At 55.3% G+C, this 17,062-nt stretch overlaps 4 protein-coding genes across 4 annotated transcripts; 2 read left to right on the top strand and 2 right to left on the bottom strand.

Annotated features, from left to right (window-relative positions):
- Window positions 1-40: 40 nt before the first annotated feature.
- Window positions 41-7,741, top strand: ASPACDRAFT_1882667 (putative THO complex component (Rlr1); the record flags this gene model as incomplete). Its single annotated transcript, XM_020198293.1, has 4 exons — window positions 41-115; window positions 214-5,226; window positions 5,293-6,916; window positions 6,947-7,741. The coding sequence occupies exons 2-4, from the start codon at window positions 293-295 to the stop codon at window positions 7,739-7,741; spliced, it is 7,353 nt and encodes a 2,450-aa protein (XP_020053180.1). The 5' UTR covers window positions 41-115; window positions 214-292.
- Window positions 7,742-8,856: 1,115 nt separating this feature from the next.
- On the top strand, window positions 8,857-11,719 carry ASPACDRAFT_81046 (beta-glucosidase H). Its single transcript, XM_020205784.1, has 3 exons — window positions 8,857-8,965; window positions 9,043-9,649; window positions 9,720-11,719. Exons 1-3 carry the CDS (start codon window positions 8,896-8,898, stop codon window positions 11,563-11,565), a joined length of 2,523 nt encoding a protein of 840 aa, XP_020053179.1. The 5' UTR covers window positions 8,857-8,895; the 3' UTR covers window positions 11,566-11,719.
- Window positions 11,720-12,009: 290 nt separating this feature from the next.
- Window positions 12,010-14,158, bottom strand: ASPACDRAFT_46363 (uncharacterized protein; the record flags this gene model as incomplete). Its single annotated transcript, XM_020201768.1, has 2 exons — window positions 12,010-13,983; window positions 14,090-14,158. 2 exons carry the CDS (start codon window positions 14,156-14,158, stop codon window positions 12,010-12,012), a joined length of 2,043 nt encoding a protein of 680 aa, XP_020053178.1.
- Window positions 14,159-14,166: 8 nt separating this feature from the next.
- ASPACDRAFT_81045 (uncharacterized protein) lies at window positions 14,167-14,644 on the bottom strand (the record flags this gene model as incomplete). Its single annotated transcript, XM_020205783.1, has 2 exons — window positions 14,167-14,483; window positions 14,548-14,644. 2 exons carry the CDS (start codon window positions 14,642-14,644, stop codon window positions 14,167-14,169), a joined length of 414 nt encoding a protein of 137 aa, XP_020053177.1.
- Between the last annotated feature and the right edge of the window lie 2,418 nt (window positions 14,645-17,062).

Here is a 17,062-nt window from a genome sequence, read left to right as displayed (position 1 = left end):
ATTGCGAACCCGTCCGATGCCATCACCTTCGCCGATCCAAGCAAACGGACCTTGAAACTTCTCCCCAGGTGTCGGCTTATCCATTTTGAGCCCCCGCATGAGTCTTCCACAGCAGGTTGTCGCCCATCTCCCTATATGCATCAAAAATTGACCTTTTGATTGCAACCATCCCAAATCTTAGCCCATCGAGGAAGCTGACCGTCTCCAATCTAGGTCCGCCGCATGCACTGCGACCTGTCCGGAACTCATTTGTTCTCTCCCTCAGCCCTCTAGCTTCGATATCGGCCCTGTCATGGCTCCAGGTGCCGGAGGAAAGAGAAAAAGAGGCGATCGAACGTGGTCTGGCGATTCCGGGAACGACGGTTCACGACCATCCCCCCATCGACCAGGTAATCTCAATATGGCGCAACACAATCACGGCCCGCAGTCTCGCGACTACGACTCGCGTGGCCGCGGACGGAGGCCTCCCGGTCGAGGAAGAGGAGGCAATATGAATATGGGTCGACGTCCCAGTGGCGATAGCCAGAACTTCCCCGGCGGTCGGAGGGACACGGCCATGTCCCCGCCCAGCAGCGCGCCCGCGAAAGATGTGCCTGAATCAAATCAGATTAACGGAATTTCTGCGAATGCCGACCAGAACAAACCTCCTCCATCACCTTCACCTGTAAATCCATCGGCCCAGTCACAGCCGCAACCTCAGACGCAGACCCAACCGTCGCCTGCGCCAACGCCCGCTCCTGCGCCTCCAATGCAACGATCAAATGCTCCCGTGCAGCCTCCTCCCGGCCCACCACAACCGTACGACTACGAGTACGTTACACAATCAGTGATCGATCACTGGGCCGCCTCTGGTAGAAAGGAAGTCGTGGAGAAGGGTATCCAAGCGAAAAACACGCAAGATGCGTCTGGTCTGGCGTCCGTATACCAGGAGCTTATCCGCTCAGCCCTGTACGGCCGACTACCACCAGACCACGCGGGCTCAGCAGTTAGAGACATCATTGGCGATGATGTTACTGTGGAGAACGTTGACATGAACGGGGAGCAATCGACTTCAAGCACCCTTGACACGCAATCTCTTTTCCTAGACACCCTGTCCATTCTTACCGATTCCGACACGTCAAACAATGCCCTGAGACCGCTTGTTTACTCCACTGGCATCAACCCAGCTCTTATGCGCGTGCAGCTCGACACACAACTCCTTCAATCGCTCGGACTCGTCCGCGAAACCTTTACCCGTATGGGCATTCGCAAGCAGACCAACCTCTTGTACCGACAGTCAAACTACAATCTTCTACGCGAGGAATCTGAAGGTTATTCTAAGCTTCTAACCGAACTTTTTACGACAAGTAACAATGAGCCTCCATCCAGTGAAGTGGTGGAAGACACCTTCGAAAAGGTGAAGGCGATGATCGGTGCTTTCGACATGGATGTTGGCCGTGTACTCGACGTCACTCTTGATGTCTTCGCAGCGGTCCTGGTGAAACAGTATCGCTTCTTCGTCAAACTCTTGCGAGCTAGTTCATGGTGGCCGAAGGAGGACAACTTCCGCAATATGGAAGGTGGAAACCGCGATTCTGGTCTCCCCAAATGGGCTCTACCCGGATCGACTGGGTGGGCGACTACAGATGAAGAGCGAGCCGACATCATGGTTGCGAACGAACAGCGCGATCGCGACTTTTGGAACCGGGTGAGAGAGATCGGGATCCGGGCTTTCTTTGAGATTGGCCGACGACCTGTTACTCAGGAAGAGGTACAGCGGATACTTCCTGAAAGCCACAGTCTTTCTGAGGAAGAAAAGTCAATGCGAAAGTGGATCGAGGAGACAGGCACATTGCCGCCAAAAGGTAGTCGAGTCGCGGCTCAGCTTCTCGGTTTCAAGTTACGCTTCTACTCTTCCAAGGCTCGCTCAAAGTCAGACGTTCTTCCAGATAATCTCATCTACCTGGCAGCTCTGCTGATCAAAGTGGGCTTTATCTCCCTGCGCGACCTATACCTTCATCTCTGGAGACCAGATGACTCAATGGATACATTGAAGGAGGAAAAGCTCATGGAGAAGGCTGAGAGAGAGAGAGCTGCACGTCCGGGAGGTGGTGTCAATGCTTTGATGATGGCCGGTGCCCTATCGGATGATACTCTCCCCATGCCTCGCATTCGTGAATCCGAGCCCCGGTCTGCCACTCCCGGAAAGGAACAAGAAGCAGACAAAGCTGCCGCTGCGAAGGCAGAAGAGGAGGAGCTGCCGGAACCTTCAGACCAGAAGGTTATGCTATTGAAAAGTCTATTGGCAATCGGCGCCCTTCCAGAGTCTTTGTTCATCCTCAGCAAATTCCCTTGGCTCATGGACGTCTATCCGGAGCTCCCGGAATTCATTCACCGTATTCTTCATCACTGTCTTAGCAAGGTCTATGCTTCGTTGCGTCCCTTACCCTCTGCTGAGGGGCTTAACGAACAGAAGCAAATCCCGAGCCAAGATCAGGCAGGCCTGGCAAAGGGTCAGATTCGTCTGGCTCAGGCACCACCACGGCGCGTCCTGCGATGGGCACAGCTAGACAAGGAGGATACCAACGACGGAACCGACTATCGATTCTACTGGGATGACTGGGCTGACAATGTTCCCATTTGCCAGTCGGTTGATGACGTTTTCGCGCTCTGCTCTTCATTTCTCAATCTATCAGGTCATAAGATCGGCCAGGACTCTACTCTGCTCTCGAAACTTGCGCGAATCGGGAAGGATAGTCTCAGCAAAGACGATTCCCCCGAAAATAGGGCGCGTTGGCAGGATCTTTGCAAAAGGCTTCTGGTTCCGTCCATTAGTCTTACAAAAGCTAATCCTGGAGTTGTGAATGAAATCTTCGATCTCGTCAGCTTATTCTCCAGAGAGACCCGTTACAACATGTACGCGGAGTGGAACTCAGGACAAACGTCTCGACTACCGGACCTCAAAGCCGCCTTCGACCAAGCAAGAGCCGAGACGAAAGACGTCCTAAAGCGACTGAGCAAGACAAACATTCGTCCAATGGCTCGTGCCTTGGCCAAGATTGCTTATGCGAACCCTGGAATTGTCATTAATGTCGCCATCAACCAGATTGAATCTTACGAGAATCTTATCGAAGTTGTTGTGGAATGCGCACGCTACTTCACTTACCTTGGATATGATATTCTGACCTGGGCTCTGATCAGTTCTCTTGGCCAGAAGGGTCGAAGCCGTGTACAAGAAAGTGGTCTATTGACTAGTCGATGGTTGAACGCCTTGTCCACCTTTGCAGGCAGAACCTTCAAAAGATATTCTGTCATGGACCCGGCTCCTTTGCTGCAGTACGTCGTCGAGCAGCTGCGGCAAGGCAATTCAACGGATCTCATCGTCTTGGAGCAATTGATCAGTTCCATGGCAGGCATTATCACAGACACCAATTTCAACGAGGCACAAATCCAGGCCATGGCCGGTGGCGAGGTCCTTCGAGCTCAAACTATCCTTCAGCTGCTAGACAAACGTCACGAATCCAAAATGACCTCGAGACGACTCATGAAATCTTTGACAGTATCTAAACTCGCTGGCCAGCTACTTATTGCTATTGCTCAGGAGCGCCTGACATGTATCTTCAAGGAAACTGAGGGCGCTTCGGAGCTGAAGCTGCTGGGTAACATTTTTGACGAGATTCATCGCATTCTGACACAGTACCTCGATCTTCTTCGTAGCAATCTCACTGTCGAGGAGTTCGATTCTTTCGTCCCCGATTTGGCATCCCTCATCGGTGAATATGGCATTCAACCAGAGGTGGCCTTTTGGATTCGAAGGCCAAGTATCGCGCTGAAGATTGCGGACATCGAAAAGGAAGGGCAGGATGAGGATGCGGGGGCAGCGCATCGGGACTCAGAGGACAAGCGTCAGCTCAAGATTGAGGGTGATAAGATGGATACAGGAGAAGATGGAGAGACAACCCCTGCTGCAGTGGAGCCATCAGCGGAGCACACTATGGAAGTGGACCAGGAGAAACCCGAGCCTGCAGATAATGCACAGGGCAATGCTGAAACAACCACTGCCATCCCCGCACCCGCTGAGGCGCCATCTCTCAATCCAGTCATTCAAGACCTCCACGATCAGATTAGGGCGGCCCTACCTACTGAAACCTGGGGTACTGTCGGTCTTCATTTCTACGTCACCTTCTGGCAACTGTCACTTTACGATGTTCACATTCCGCAAAAAGCTTACGAAGATGAAATTGATCGCCAGAAACGTAAAGTCATCGCGATCAATAATGACCGTTCCGACATCAGCATGGCCGGCACGCAAAGAAAGGAGCGTGAGAAGAAGCAACTGACACAACTGCAGGATCGGATCCTAGAGGAGAACAAAGCTCATCTGAAGGCCTATGGTCAAACAAGGACGAAACTGCAGAAAGAGAAAGACCGATGGTTTGTGGGCATGCGCGGCAAGCACGATGCTCTCAACGTTGCTCTGTTGGAGCAGTGTTTCTTGCCTCGTTTGCTCTTATCATCCGTCGATGCGTTCTATTGTTTCAAGATGCTCAAGTTTCTTCATACAACGGGTGCCCCCAATTTCCGGACAGTCGGCCTTTTAGATCAACTTTTCAAGGAGCAACGGCTGACAGCCTTGATCTTTCAGTGCACATCCAAGGAGGCGGACAATCTTGGTCGATTCCTGAACGAGGTCATCCGCGATCTCAGTCGCTGGCATGCAGACAAGACGGTCTATGAGAAGGAAGCCTTCGGAAATAAGAAAGATCTTCCAGGTTTCGCCATGAATGTTGACCTCGAAGGGAAACCCACCACTTTCCTCGATTATGAGGATTTCCGGCGACTGCTGTACAAATGGCACCGTCTTCTGGCGTCCGCATTGAAGACATGCTTGAACGGAGGAGAATACATGCACATTCGTAACTCTATCAGTGTGCTGAAGGCTGTCGTTCAGCATTTCCCTGCTGTGAACTGGATTGGTCGAGATATGCACAAAAGCATGAAAGAACTTAGCGAGACGGATGAACGTGATGATGTCAAGATCCCCGCTGCTTCGCTCATTGGTGATCTCAACCGACGCGAAAAGAAATGGTTACTTCCCCAGGCGTTCAATATCGCCCATCAACCGGCGCCGGGCAAGGCAATTGCACCCAACGCCACAGGAAAGCCCGGTACCCCACGGCCTCAATCTGGAACCCCGGCTTCTTTGAATGCTTCTGCGCCCGAATTCAAACCCACAGCTGCCAATGAGTAAGTCCCTACAAGTCAACATTCCCATGGCGGCAGATGTCCTAACGCCTGATTTTGTCATTGCAGAAATCAAGACGCTATAAACGCCGAGGCTTTAACTCGTGTAGAGGTTGAAGATGGTGAGATTGAGGATGCGAAAATGGCCGATGCTCCAGTAAGGAATGCGGAAGAAAGTACCCAATCAGCTCAACAAGCCGAGACGTCTGATACCACCGCCGCTTCTCAGCCTAATGCAGCTGAAGCCCAACCTACCGAAACGACAGAACCGAGTGGCCGCGCTCAGGCCTTGGACGATAAAGAGACACCTTCTCTTGCTGCAGCGCCATCTGAAGGCGAACCTGCTCCTCGCCCCCACGTTCCTGCATTGCCTGCCGAGTCGTCAGCTGCATCTAAAGGTCCTGAGCTTAGTAGGCCACCGCCCAATATCCCAAAGCGCCCCGACTTCGACAGAGCTCCATCCGGGACACCTAACACCCGTACTCAAACGCACCTGCCTAACCGGCGACTGCCCCCACGACCTGATCTAATGGAGAATCGACGTGAGCGACATCAAGAATATCCCCGTGGCGGTCGATTCGACGGGGAACACGAATTCAATCGACCATTTGATCCAGCGATGGGCGATGGGCGGGCATATGGTCGCCTTGATCGGGACTTCCCCGGGCGGCCTCCTGTAGACGAGCCGTTCCGTGGCCCTCCTCTTCGAGATGGACGCTCTCTCCGGGAGAACGACTGGCCAGATCGGACTGGCCGGCTGCGTCCTGATGGCCGCGAAAGCCTTCCGACTCCCCGACCAGGTCCACCAACCCACCCTGATCGGCTTGATATGATCCATGATCATCCCGAGCGGACTGGGGACAATTTCCGTAGGGGTGATTCAGGGCGGCAGGAAAGAGACGAGCGGAGACCCCTACCAACACGAGCCTTGTCGCCTGCGCGCATGGAGCCACCGAATCGGCCGGAACGATTTCCGTCTGATGATCGCCGATCTGCCATCTATTCTCAGCAGCAACTGCGCGGCGAAGATATGCCGACAGGACCCCGCAGCGAACGGTTCGGTCGGCAACCCATCGACTCTGACCCTGGCATTGACATGACGGCCGGACGCTTAAGGCAGCCAGAGCCACCGGCCGATGTGCCCTTAGGTCCCCGCGGCAGGAACATGTCAGGACGAGGTGGACGCAATGTGTCCGGCACATCCCACACTGGTCCCTCAGGTTCTGGCCCTACCGCTGGAACTGCGCCTGATCGCCAGCCCCCTACAGGCCCTGGTCGTCAGAATGTTCGAGCTGCGCCTGATCAGTCCTCTTCAGCGGGCCCTTCATCGCCTACCACCGAAAAGCTCGACACCAGTGGTATCCATCCTGACCGGCTGAAGGTTCTTCAACAACAGCCCAAAGACACTTCCTATGGGGGCAATCCTCGCTCGCACCCTCCCCCGTCTCCTGCATCTGGTGTTCCTCCGTCCGGTCCCAGGGGGACTGCTGGACCCCCTAGTGGGCCATCATCTGGCCCTCGCGGCCCACCTTCTGGGCCTGGCTTTGGTGGTGGAGGTGGCGAACGAGGCCGTGGCGACAAACGCTTTGCTGGGATCAACAACATGCTACAGCAGTCCGGAGGGCCGCCCGACCGCAATCCAGGACCTATGATTCGTGGTCGGGGTGCCAATCGACAATCGGCTGGGGCGAACGTGCCGTCGCCGCAGTCAACGCGCCCTCAGACTCCCGTAGGCTTGGAGGAGAGTGGTCGCCTTGGCCCTTCTTCTCAAGGGAGACCCGACTTGCTTGCTTCACGGCCATCAGGAGCATCATACCCGGAAGATGAAAATCCTCGAAACCGATTTGGAAATGGACGAGGCGAGTTGATGGACGAGAGTGGTTCCGAGAGCCGGCGATCCATGCGGTATTCTTCGGGCGGTAGCTTCAACCAGGATCGCAACGATCGAGAGCGAGAACGTGAGCGTCGTGGCGGCGGTGGCGGCGGCGGCGGCGAGGATGAAGGATCACGGAGTAGCTCTCGACGGGAGGAGCATCGGGATCGTACACGCGATTATGAGCGTGAGCGCAGCCGTCGCAGCGATGCTGGAGCGGGCACTCCGCGCGAAGAGCGCTTCGAGTCTCGTGAAGTTTCCCGGCGGGGTGCTGGAGCACGCGAGGACAATCGGCGACGACGTGACCGTGAAGAAGGATCGGACCTTGCCCCGAGCAGTCAAGACCACGAAGGACGTCTCAGGCCACCATCATCCCTTGGAGGACAACCTCCACCTCCACCGCCACCACCTGCTGGCGCAGAGGAGGAGCCACGACGCTGGAGCGGTGGGCGGGAAGGGCGAGACCGGGACCGCGATCGCAGAGGTGATCGCCAGCGAGATCGGGAATATCATCGTGACGGTGCTGGCGGAGGGCCTCATCGTAAGCGCAATCGACCGGGAGACGACGGAACTCATGGCGAGGGAGCCGGACGAGGAGGAATGCGCATGGGTGGTGAAAGCAAGCGACCACGACGTGGGGGTTAGTCCGATATCTGCGGAATGACCTGTACTGCATGATAATGTGTTTTCTTTTTTTCATTGACTTTACTCTCCGACACACCCTCTATACTCAATTCTCTCACGCCTTCTTGCACATTCCCAACCTCTCTGTCTTTCCCCAACCTTTTCTTTTGCTCTCGTTCTCTCTCTCGTTCTCTCTCTCTCTCTCTCTTTCTCTCTCTCGTTCGCCCTCTCTTCCTATTGAATTTACTCTGTATCTTGTGCACTGGATCCCATGCATTGTTGGACGGTGTTAGGACATTTTGATTGAACGCATCCATTGGCTGAGCTTGCTTGCTTGTGATAAACCCTGGGAGTGAATTGCATGTGTGTACCATACTTAGTTAGTAGCACCAACCAAGTACGAGCCGATTGATAATGAGATGAGGCCAGGCTGGCCAGTTGCATTGCAATTAATGTCCTGCACCGATCTGATGATTCTTCCTGAAGCAGCAATGGTTTCCACTGACCGTGCATTTGGAGTGACACGGACCTGACCAGTTGACTGACCAGTTGACCGACCAGCAGCAAAGGAGAATTTCCCTTTCGGTCGCGGGCCTTGTTGATAAAATGACCAAAAATGACAGGCAATCGGGCCGACATTCCGTTCCGCCCCTCGCCGGTTAATCTTCGGCTTCGTCTTTCCTGCCTTCTTCCACACAAGTCGTGTCTCATCTTCATACTGTCCAAACGCCCAGACGGTTCAACCTCCATCCCCGGCCCTACCAACCGATCATCCGTCAACAGACTCACGATCCATCCATGCGATCGTGGTGGATCCTGCACTGGGATCTTCCCTGCTCTGTGCTCTTGGAGGAGGCGGGGAGCTTGTGTGCGACATCCGGCTTCTTCAATGCGACTGACTCAGTCCCACCAGAAACAAGGACTATATCTAGACCCTCAATTCCTTTCCTGCCCGGTTAAATTATGACGGCATTCCTTCCCCCGCCTATTCTCTTATCGTCTTATCGCTTTATCGCTTTATCTTTAAACCCAACTCCTCCCTTGAGCCATAGATCCCTCTTGCAATTCATCCTACCCTTCCTCTCTCTGGAGTGGTAAAACTCTCCACCATAAAACAAAAAAAAAATTAAACAACAAAAAGAGTCTAGAAACTGTTGAGGTATAAGTCCCGCAAAATGACTCGCTTAGACGTGGAGAAAACTTTGGAAGAGCTCACGCTCGGTGAGAAGGTGGCCCTCACAGCAGGTAAGTCACTACATCGACATGGTGCGTCCGATTTGGCGTTTGTGTGTCCCTAATTCGACTCTCTTCGTTGTTATCAGGCATTGACTTCTGGCACACTGCCTCGGTGCCCCGCTTGAATATCCCCTCCCTGCGCATGTCCGATGGCCCCAACGGCGTGCGGGGCACCCGCTTCTTCAACGGCGTTCCTGCCGCCTGCTTCCCGTGCGCAACGGCCCTCGGTGCGACCTGGGACACGGAGCTTCTGCACCAAGTAGGGCGGCTGATGGGCGAGGAGTCCATCGCCAAGGGATCGCACATCATTCTCGGTCCGACCATCAACATTCAGCGGTCCCCGCTGGGCGGTCGAGGCTTCGAGTCCTACGCCGAAGACGGAGTCCTGTCCGGGACGCTAGCGGGCCACTACTGTCGGGGTGTACAGGAGAAGGGTGTCGCGGCAACTCTGAAGCACTTCGTCTGCAATGACCAGGAGCACGAGCGTTTGGCAGTCGACACGATCATCACGAACCGGGCGTTGAGGGAGGTCTACCTCCTGCCGTTCCAGCTGGCGATGCGCATTTGCCCGACAGCGTGCGTCATGACCGCGTATAACAAAGTCAATGGGACGCATGTGAGTGAGAACAAGGAGATCATCACAGATATCCTCCGGAAGGAGTGGGGATGGGATGGGCTGGTGATGAGTGATTGGTGAGTCGCGGTCTCCTTTTTTTTAAAAAAAAGAAAAAGAGGGCTCGGAAAGCTGATTCCTTGGACGCAGGTTCGGAACGTACAGCACCTCCGACGCGATCAATGCGGGCTTAGATCTCGAGATGCCGGGCAAGACACGCTGGCGTGGAACGGCCCTGGCACACGCCATTTCCTCGAACAAGGTCGCCGAGTTCGTCATGGATGAGCGAGTGCGCAACGTTCTCAACTTGGTCAACTGGGTCGACCCGCTCGGGATTCCCGAGCAAGCAGAGGAGAAGTCATTGAATCGACCGGAGGACCAGGCGCTTCTCCGTCGTACAGCAGCCGAGTCGGTGGTGCTCATGAAGAATGAGGGCAATATCCTACCCTTGAAAAAGGAAAAGTCGATCCTCGTGATCGGGCCCAACGCAAAATTCGCGGCCTACTGCGGAGGTGGCTCTGCCTCGTTGGACCCGTACTACACGGTGACCCCGTTCGAGGGCGTTTCGGCTAAGAGTCAGGGCTCGGTGCAGTTCGCCCAGGGTGTCTACTCTCACAAGGAACTGCCCCTGCTGGGCCCGCTCCTCAAGACGGAGGATGGTCAGACCGGCTTCAAGTTCCGGGTGTACAACGAGCCCGCGTCCGAGGCGAACCGGACCCTGGTCGATGAGATGCACCTGGTCTCGTCTAGCGGCTTCCTGATGGACTACGTCAACCCCAAGATCAAATCCTTCACCTTCTACGTCGACATGGAAGGCTACTTCACCCCGGAGGAGGATGGCGTCTACGACTTCGGCGTGACCGTCGTCGGCACCGGCAAGCTCTACGTGGACGGCGAGGTCGTCGTCGACAACACCAAGAACCAGCGCCAGGGCACCGCCTTCTTCGGCAACGCCACCGTCGAAGAGCGGGGGTCCAAGGCCCTCAAGGCCGGCCAGACGTACCGCATCCTCCTCGAGTTCGGCAGCGCCCCGACCTCCGACCTAGACATGCGCGGGGTCGTGATCTTCGGCCCCGGCGGGTTCCGCTTCGGCGCCTGCCGCCAAGTCACGCAGGAGGACCTCATCTCGCACGCGGTGGACCTGGCCGCGAGCGCCGAGCAGGTCGTCATCTTCGCGGGTCTGACCAGCGAGTGGGAGACCGAGGGCCACGACCGCGACCACATGGACCTGCCGCCCGGCAGCGACGAGATGATCGCGCGCGTGCTGGCGGCGAACCCCAACGCCGTCGTCGTCATCCAGAGCGGCACGCCCGTCACCATGCCGTGGGTGCACCAGGCCAAGGGCCTCCTGCACGCCTGGTTCGGTGGCAACGAGTGCGGCAACGGCATCGCCGACGTCCTGTACGGCGATGTCAACCCGGCCGCCAAGCTGCCCGTCACCTTCCCCGTCCGCCTGCAGGACAACCCCAGCTTCCTGAACTTCCGGTCCGAACGCGGCCGCGTCCTTTACGGCGAGGACGTCTACGTCGGCTACAAGTACTACGAGAAGGTCGACCTCGCCCCGCTCTTCCCCTTCGGCCACGGCCTGTCCTACACCACCTTCACCCGCCGGAACCTTCGCGTCACCGCATCGGCCCCGGAACAGCCCCATTTCGCCGCCGACGGCGAGCCCATCACCGCCACCGTCGCCGTCACCAACACCGGCGCCCTGCCCGGCGCCGAGATCGTCCAGCTGTGGGTCCTCCCGCCCCCGACGGGCGTCAACCGGCCCAAGCGTGAGCTCAAGGGCTTCGCCAAGGTGCACCTGCAGCCCGGCGAGACCAAGGAGGTCGAAATTACCGTCGAGAAGAAGCTGGCCACCAGCTGGTGGGACGAGCAGCGCGCCAAGTGGGCGTCGGAGAAGGGCGTCTACGAGGTGCTCGTCACGGGCACCGGGGAGGGGGTCCTGAAGGGCGAGTTCACCGTCGAGAAGACTCGGTTCTGGCTGGGGTTGTAACCGGGGGACCGACCGGTTGCGCACAGGGCACTTTCCTGCTTCTCGGAAGTTTGGAATCACAGGACTGTCTTCATTTCCAAGGCTGCTCTCTCTCTATACCGGTTATAGTCGAAGTTTGATTACATGTTCCTACGAAATATGCTATGATCTGATGGATACCTTATGGATATACACATTCTGGTTTTCTGGACTGGCGTATCTGATATGGACGTAGTATCACCTGCATAACGTAGTAGATATCCTACCTAGCATACATCGACCGTCTGCCGGCTCCAGCATTGTGAAGTACGATCGTAGATTTCCTGCGGGTGACTCCACTAGCGAATATATAAATACACACCGAATAACGTAACACGGGCATACATACACGGGACATTTCAGAGACGCATTTCATGGATAGCTTGGTGGAATTGAAACGTTATTGATGTCATAATAGTAATTCATTCATGTCCCCTGATACGGGAGCACACCCTCCAGACCCGACGACGTCCTCGGGAGGCGGTCCTCCTCTTCCTTTTCCCGGGGGCTTCCTCGTCCAGTCAGCCAACCCGCTAGTCGTCTGAACAGCGTCGTTGGCGTCGCCCGACGGCTCTCCATCTCCATCTCAATTACCGAGTCATCATCGTCGTTATCGTCATGTCGTCGGAACCGCCGTCTCAGTCTCCCTGATACCGAAGCCGTGGAATGGCTAAGGGCCGACCATGAGGTCTTTAACCTCGATGCACTGGTCCCCGGTCGACGCGGGGGGACGGTGTGTGTTGGTTCCGGGAGGCGGGGGAGGGTCGGTGTCGGAGTATCGTCGGGGGCATTGCCACTATCAGTGGTCGTGGGAGCGGGGTCGTGGCTCATATGAGTGCGTCCAGTACCGTCGATACTCGCGGTGGTAGGCGAAGAGGATGATGACGAAGAGGAGAGGAGAAGGATACTCCCCGTCTTCATCTTGGTCATCACCGCCTGTTGGAGACCGAGGTCACGCTCGAGCTCTTCGGCCGAGGTCATGATGTGGGCGTTGCCGTTCGTGTCGATTATCGTGGGGGGTTCGTCTTCTCCTCCTCTTCCTGACAGTATCTCATCCGGGGGCAGGTGCAAGGGGTATGTTGGTGTGTATGTGGAATGTCGCTTGGTCTTGGAGGTGTCATTTTCTTCCTCCTCCTCGGTAGCGGCGATTTCTGCTTCGGTGATGAGGACAGAAGTTGTTGTGGCAGCGGCAGTGGCAGCAGGCGGATTGTAGACCTTCGACTGTCGGACGGAAGTAGAATTTACTGATGAGAGGCCGAGGCTGGGGGTGCTGGTTGTCAGGAGAGGCATCGCCACGCCTCCGGGGCCGCCTACGCCGCCGACTCCCCCTGCAGACGAGGTGATATACTCCGCGGCAGTGTCGGCGTCGAGGAACACCTCAACGTCGGAGTCGTTGGTGGCGTCCGGGCTCTCATCTTGGGACGCGGAAGAATTGTGTTGTTGCTGATTCGGCACTGGGTCAGTCGGGGACAGGAAAGCGGCGGTGTCTTGGTCTCGTTGGCAGGGCTTCTTTTCCTCGCCTGTCGCGACAGCTGCTCCCCGGGTCAGGAACTGGTGGTGGATGTGCTGCTGTTGGCTGGGGTCGACGGACGAGGTCGGGCTCGTGTCTTCGCTGCTCGTCTCGTTGTTACTGCTGTCCGTTGGCGAGAGACTGGTCGGTACGGTTCGGTAGACCGTGTTTTCTGACTCCGTCGTGGTCGTGGTTGTCGTCGATACTGTGATAGGACTGATAATCACATCTTCTTCGCCCTCGGGTGCGGTTGGTGAGATCGGACTAACAACCATACTCTCTTCTCCCCGTGCTACGGCCGCAGTAGCTCCCACCTGCGACTTCCCAGCTTTAAGTGAGCCCTCGCGTTGAGTCGTGGTGTAGTTTGAGTGCGAGGATCCCAGCTTGGACCGCTGCCCCTCTCTCATCGTCGCTATACTCGGCTGTTGTGTCAACCCGACCCCAGAATCATGTTTCTCACTTCCATCCCGAGCAAAGATCCCATTTCCGAATCGTCCAATCATCCCATTGCGAAGCTTCTTGGTGGTACTGGACAAGAGGTACTTCGCCTCAACCTGCGCGGCCGCGGCCGCACTGCTCCCTGAGAGGGTAGAGGTGGTTGTGATAGTGGAGATACGTTTCTTTCGGGCTGCAGCCGCGTCTTTGGCGCGATTGGGGCAGTAATTGGAGGAAATCCCTTGCTCAATGCGGTATACGAGCAATGAGCAGGCGTAGCGGACCTGAGCTTCTAAATCGGGGGATAGCTCTTGGCGGCTGCTCAAGAGATTGTCTTCATCTTCTTTAGCTTCATTTCGGGCGATGGCAGTTTCATTATGTCTCTGAGGGAAAACATCGTAGTATCGTGGAGGTTGGTCATCAAGGTTGTCATCGTGAAGGGCGAAGGTGGGTTTCTGTGACTATTCCTTTAGTATCGTCTTATGGACGTTGATGAAACGCCGAGCCATGCTTCTCAGATTTGAGATCTCTCGGAAGATTATAGAGGGTCAAATTACACACTTTTGAACCGAAGAGGAACGAAAATGAGGTGCGTTTTTTCAACAGGAGGTCCTTGGTCAGGAAATCCATATTCACTGTTATGGCCTTCGGGACGAAGGTGAGATCGGAAAAGGGAAGACACGTGGATCTATTGGCGCGGACCAGTACTGTATATGATATTCTGGGCTATCATTGATCCCAGGATCCCAGGAAGAGAAAAAGATTGTCTCACAAACGAGAGGGCTGAATAGTTTGCTCGCATGGGAATGACGATTGCGACCAGGGCTGATTCTGAACGTCTTGGTCCGCTGGGCAACGAAGTGCCCAAAAGAGCCGCCCAAAACAAACTCTCTTTCTCTCGCGATTCGGCCCAACTCAATGGGGTCAAAAATGAACCGAAAAGTTGTCCGGGCAGCTGAGAAGAGAAAATACGCAATAGGAATTGGAATGCGGGGGGTGGGGATGAATAGAAAACAGACAATGCCTCAAGTCCCCGGGAGCACAGCAAACAAGAAGTAGAAGAATGGGAACCCACCCAGCCAGCCTACAAACAAGCCACGTCCCCCCCATCATCATGATGACAGAAGGGTCTCGGACTCGAAAGAGATATGAAGTGCCTGCTTGCTTGCATTGCACATTGCACAGGACTGGACGAGTCTCATAGCCTTCCAACCTGCATTGCATTTCCCCGACGATCGATCCTTATTCGCAAGGAGAAGGGAGGCCCGCGGGAGCTGCGCGCCGCCGCGCACAACGGCGGCGGCCACTCCAGGAGAACGAGCGGGGAAACAAGCTATTAGACTTTTGTTAGGGATGAAACGGCAGGTGACAAAGCGTGGTTGGCATAAAAGCAGGCGTAGAACGGTTACGGTCACAGAGTTCGAGTTGAACTCTGGTGACGCTCAGACTGTCTGTAGCGGTAAAGGGTGTTGCGGATTGTTTGTGTGTGCCGTTTGGCCCCCCAGCATCTCTCTGGACCCCTGCTCGCCCCGAGATTGAACCCGCAGTGACTATCAATCTTCAATGCAGGGTACAGAGCACGGTCATTCGCTGCAGGGAGACGAGAGGGAGGATCCAGCCGAATCCAGATCGTCCTGTCGCGGGAGAGGGAGGGTAGCAGACGGGATGGGACTGTACCCTTGCTGGGAACAATGAGAGATTTCCACACAATTGGGATTCTTCTGCTTCAGATGTCAGTTTCGGTCTGAGTCTCCAAGGACTGGACTGACATCATGGGCCATTGAAGCTTCAAATTGCCCAGACGAACAGCGAGCGTCCAGACCTTTGCAATTAAGCGTTCAACGGTCACGCTCCAAGTCTTGCAAGCTTGAATGAGTCACGGAACGAATTCCATTGTTTCTTCTGGCAAGAAACCCTGGCAAGGGGCGCGGGATAATTAGACTTCTCAATTCGCCAGCCAGGAAAGGGATAAATCAAGGGAGGGATGGGTGGAACCAAACTCCTCTCCCCGATCAGGGGGATGAAATCGGATCCATCATTCAGACGATTTCCCGTGATTTCCGACGATCCTGTCTGATGAACAGGGGTTTGGCTGAATTACTCAAGGTCAAAGCTTCAATGCAGTCATGTGAGGGCAATGCCAGCGAGAGGGAGAGAGGGGAAGAAGTCAACCAGACCCTGGATGTGATGTGTCTAGTATAGGAGATATCATGTGATATACCACCTCCCTTCCACTTCAGTACTACAGTACTGCTTACCATCCTCACATCTTGACTACCATATACAATCAACATCCCTGCTTGACCATCACATCAACTAACCTCTAACCTCAGACCTCAGAACTCCAGACTCACGAATCAACCATCTCCCAACAGAGGAACTGACGAAAGACAACCTCACCACCACCCCAACTACCGCCCCCAACCCAACACCAATCCCCAAACACCAAAAAGACCTATCACTTTCCCCTCCCTCCTCCCTCCTCCCTGATGCCAATCTCCACACCACAGAGCCCACCGGTACGACTTACACTTCTGACACCTCCAACAGCAAGCCGGCCGGCCGCAATGCATCAAACCCCCTCCCCTCCCCTCCGCCTTTCCCTCCCTCCTCCGTTGTACGTACGGTAATTAGCAGCCCTGCGAAAGCCATGCAATATAACGTTAGCTACCCTCCGCCTATCGTGGAATTCCCACCCACTCACCGGCCATTGCCTCGAACTTTCATGACGCCGAATGGCGTCATGGCAATCACTGATTGATTTGTATTGTGGGACGCAGGCCCACGCGCATTGAATCCCCGGATTACGTGGGGACAGAAATCCGGATTATCGTGCAGGGTGCAGAGGATTATTACGAGCCCACCCCGGGTTTGGGGTGTGTTGGTTGGAGGGTTGTTCGTGCAGGGTGGAGAGGGTCTGTTCGCGCTCTGCGTGCGGTGCATGCATTTGGGGTAGAAGCTCCTACAGATTTATGGGTTAAACAAACGGTTGGAAGGTTGGGTTGGGTTGCCTTGTGCCTTGATGGTTTAGGCATGTACTGTATACATGACTCATGGTATGTCCGTGAGTATAGAAAGATGAAGACTACCGAGTATAAATTGGCTGCAAGGAAAAAAAAAAANGAAAGAGATCTGTCTATTCCATTCATCATACTATGTACGATCGAACTCTTGTAGAAAAGGTCGCCCACCACCCTCCGGGCATCGTGGCTGCTGCAAACAGACAGACCACGCCTCGTGAGGGCTTATCGATGGAGAGCAGTTGGATGCTTCTTTTACAGCCTTACCTGTTGTTTAGGAAACGAGAGAGGCAGTTAAGTGCTCATCTCTCTGACTGGCTTAAGAATGACAATAAACAAAGTTTGCACCGCTACTTCCCCGAGGCGCCTGGTCCTGGCGGGGTCCGAAAGCCGCCGGCGCGTCCTCTCGTCGCCGAGAAAAGCCAGACTTCGTTCCCCTCTGGTGTCAGGCAAGAATAATGTGTTTGTGAAGGCTGCAAGACTGCGCCAAAGTCGATCNGGATACCGGAATGGT

This window comes from Aspergillus aculeatus (genome assembly GCF_001890905.1).
Source record: "Aspergillus aculeatus ATCC 16872 unplaced genomic scaffold ASPACscaffold_15, whole genome shotgun sequence".
Taxonomy (NCBI): Eukaryota; Fungi; Ascomycota; class Eurotiomycetes; order Eurotiales; family Aspergillaceae; genus Aspergillus; species Aspergillus aculeatus.
This window is presented reverse-complemented; position numbering and strand designations above follow the sequence as displayed.

Coding starts and splice junctions, on each gene's coding strand:
- ASPACDRAFT_81046 (XM_020205784.1), top strand. CDS start 8,896: ATGACTCGCTTAGACGTGGAGAAAACTTTGGAAGAGCTCACGCTCGGT. Junction 8,966..9,042: donor GAAGGTGGCCCTCACAGCAG/GTAAGTCACTAC, acceptor CGTTGTTATCAG/GCATTGACTTCTGGCACACT. Junction 9,650..9,719: donor GGGCTGGTGATGAGTGATTG/GTGAGTCGCGGT, acceptor CCTTGGACGCAG/GTTCGGAACGTACAGCACCT.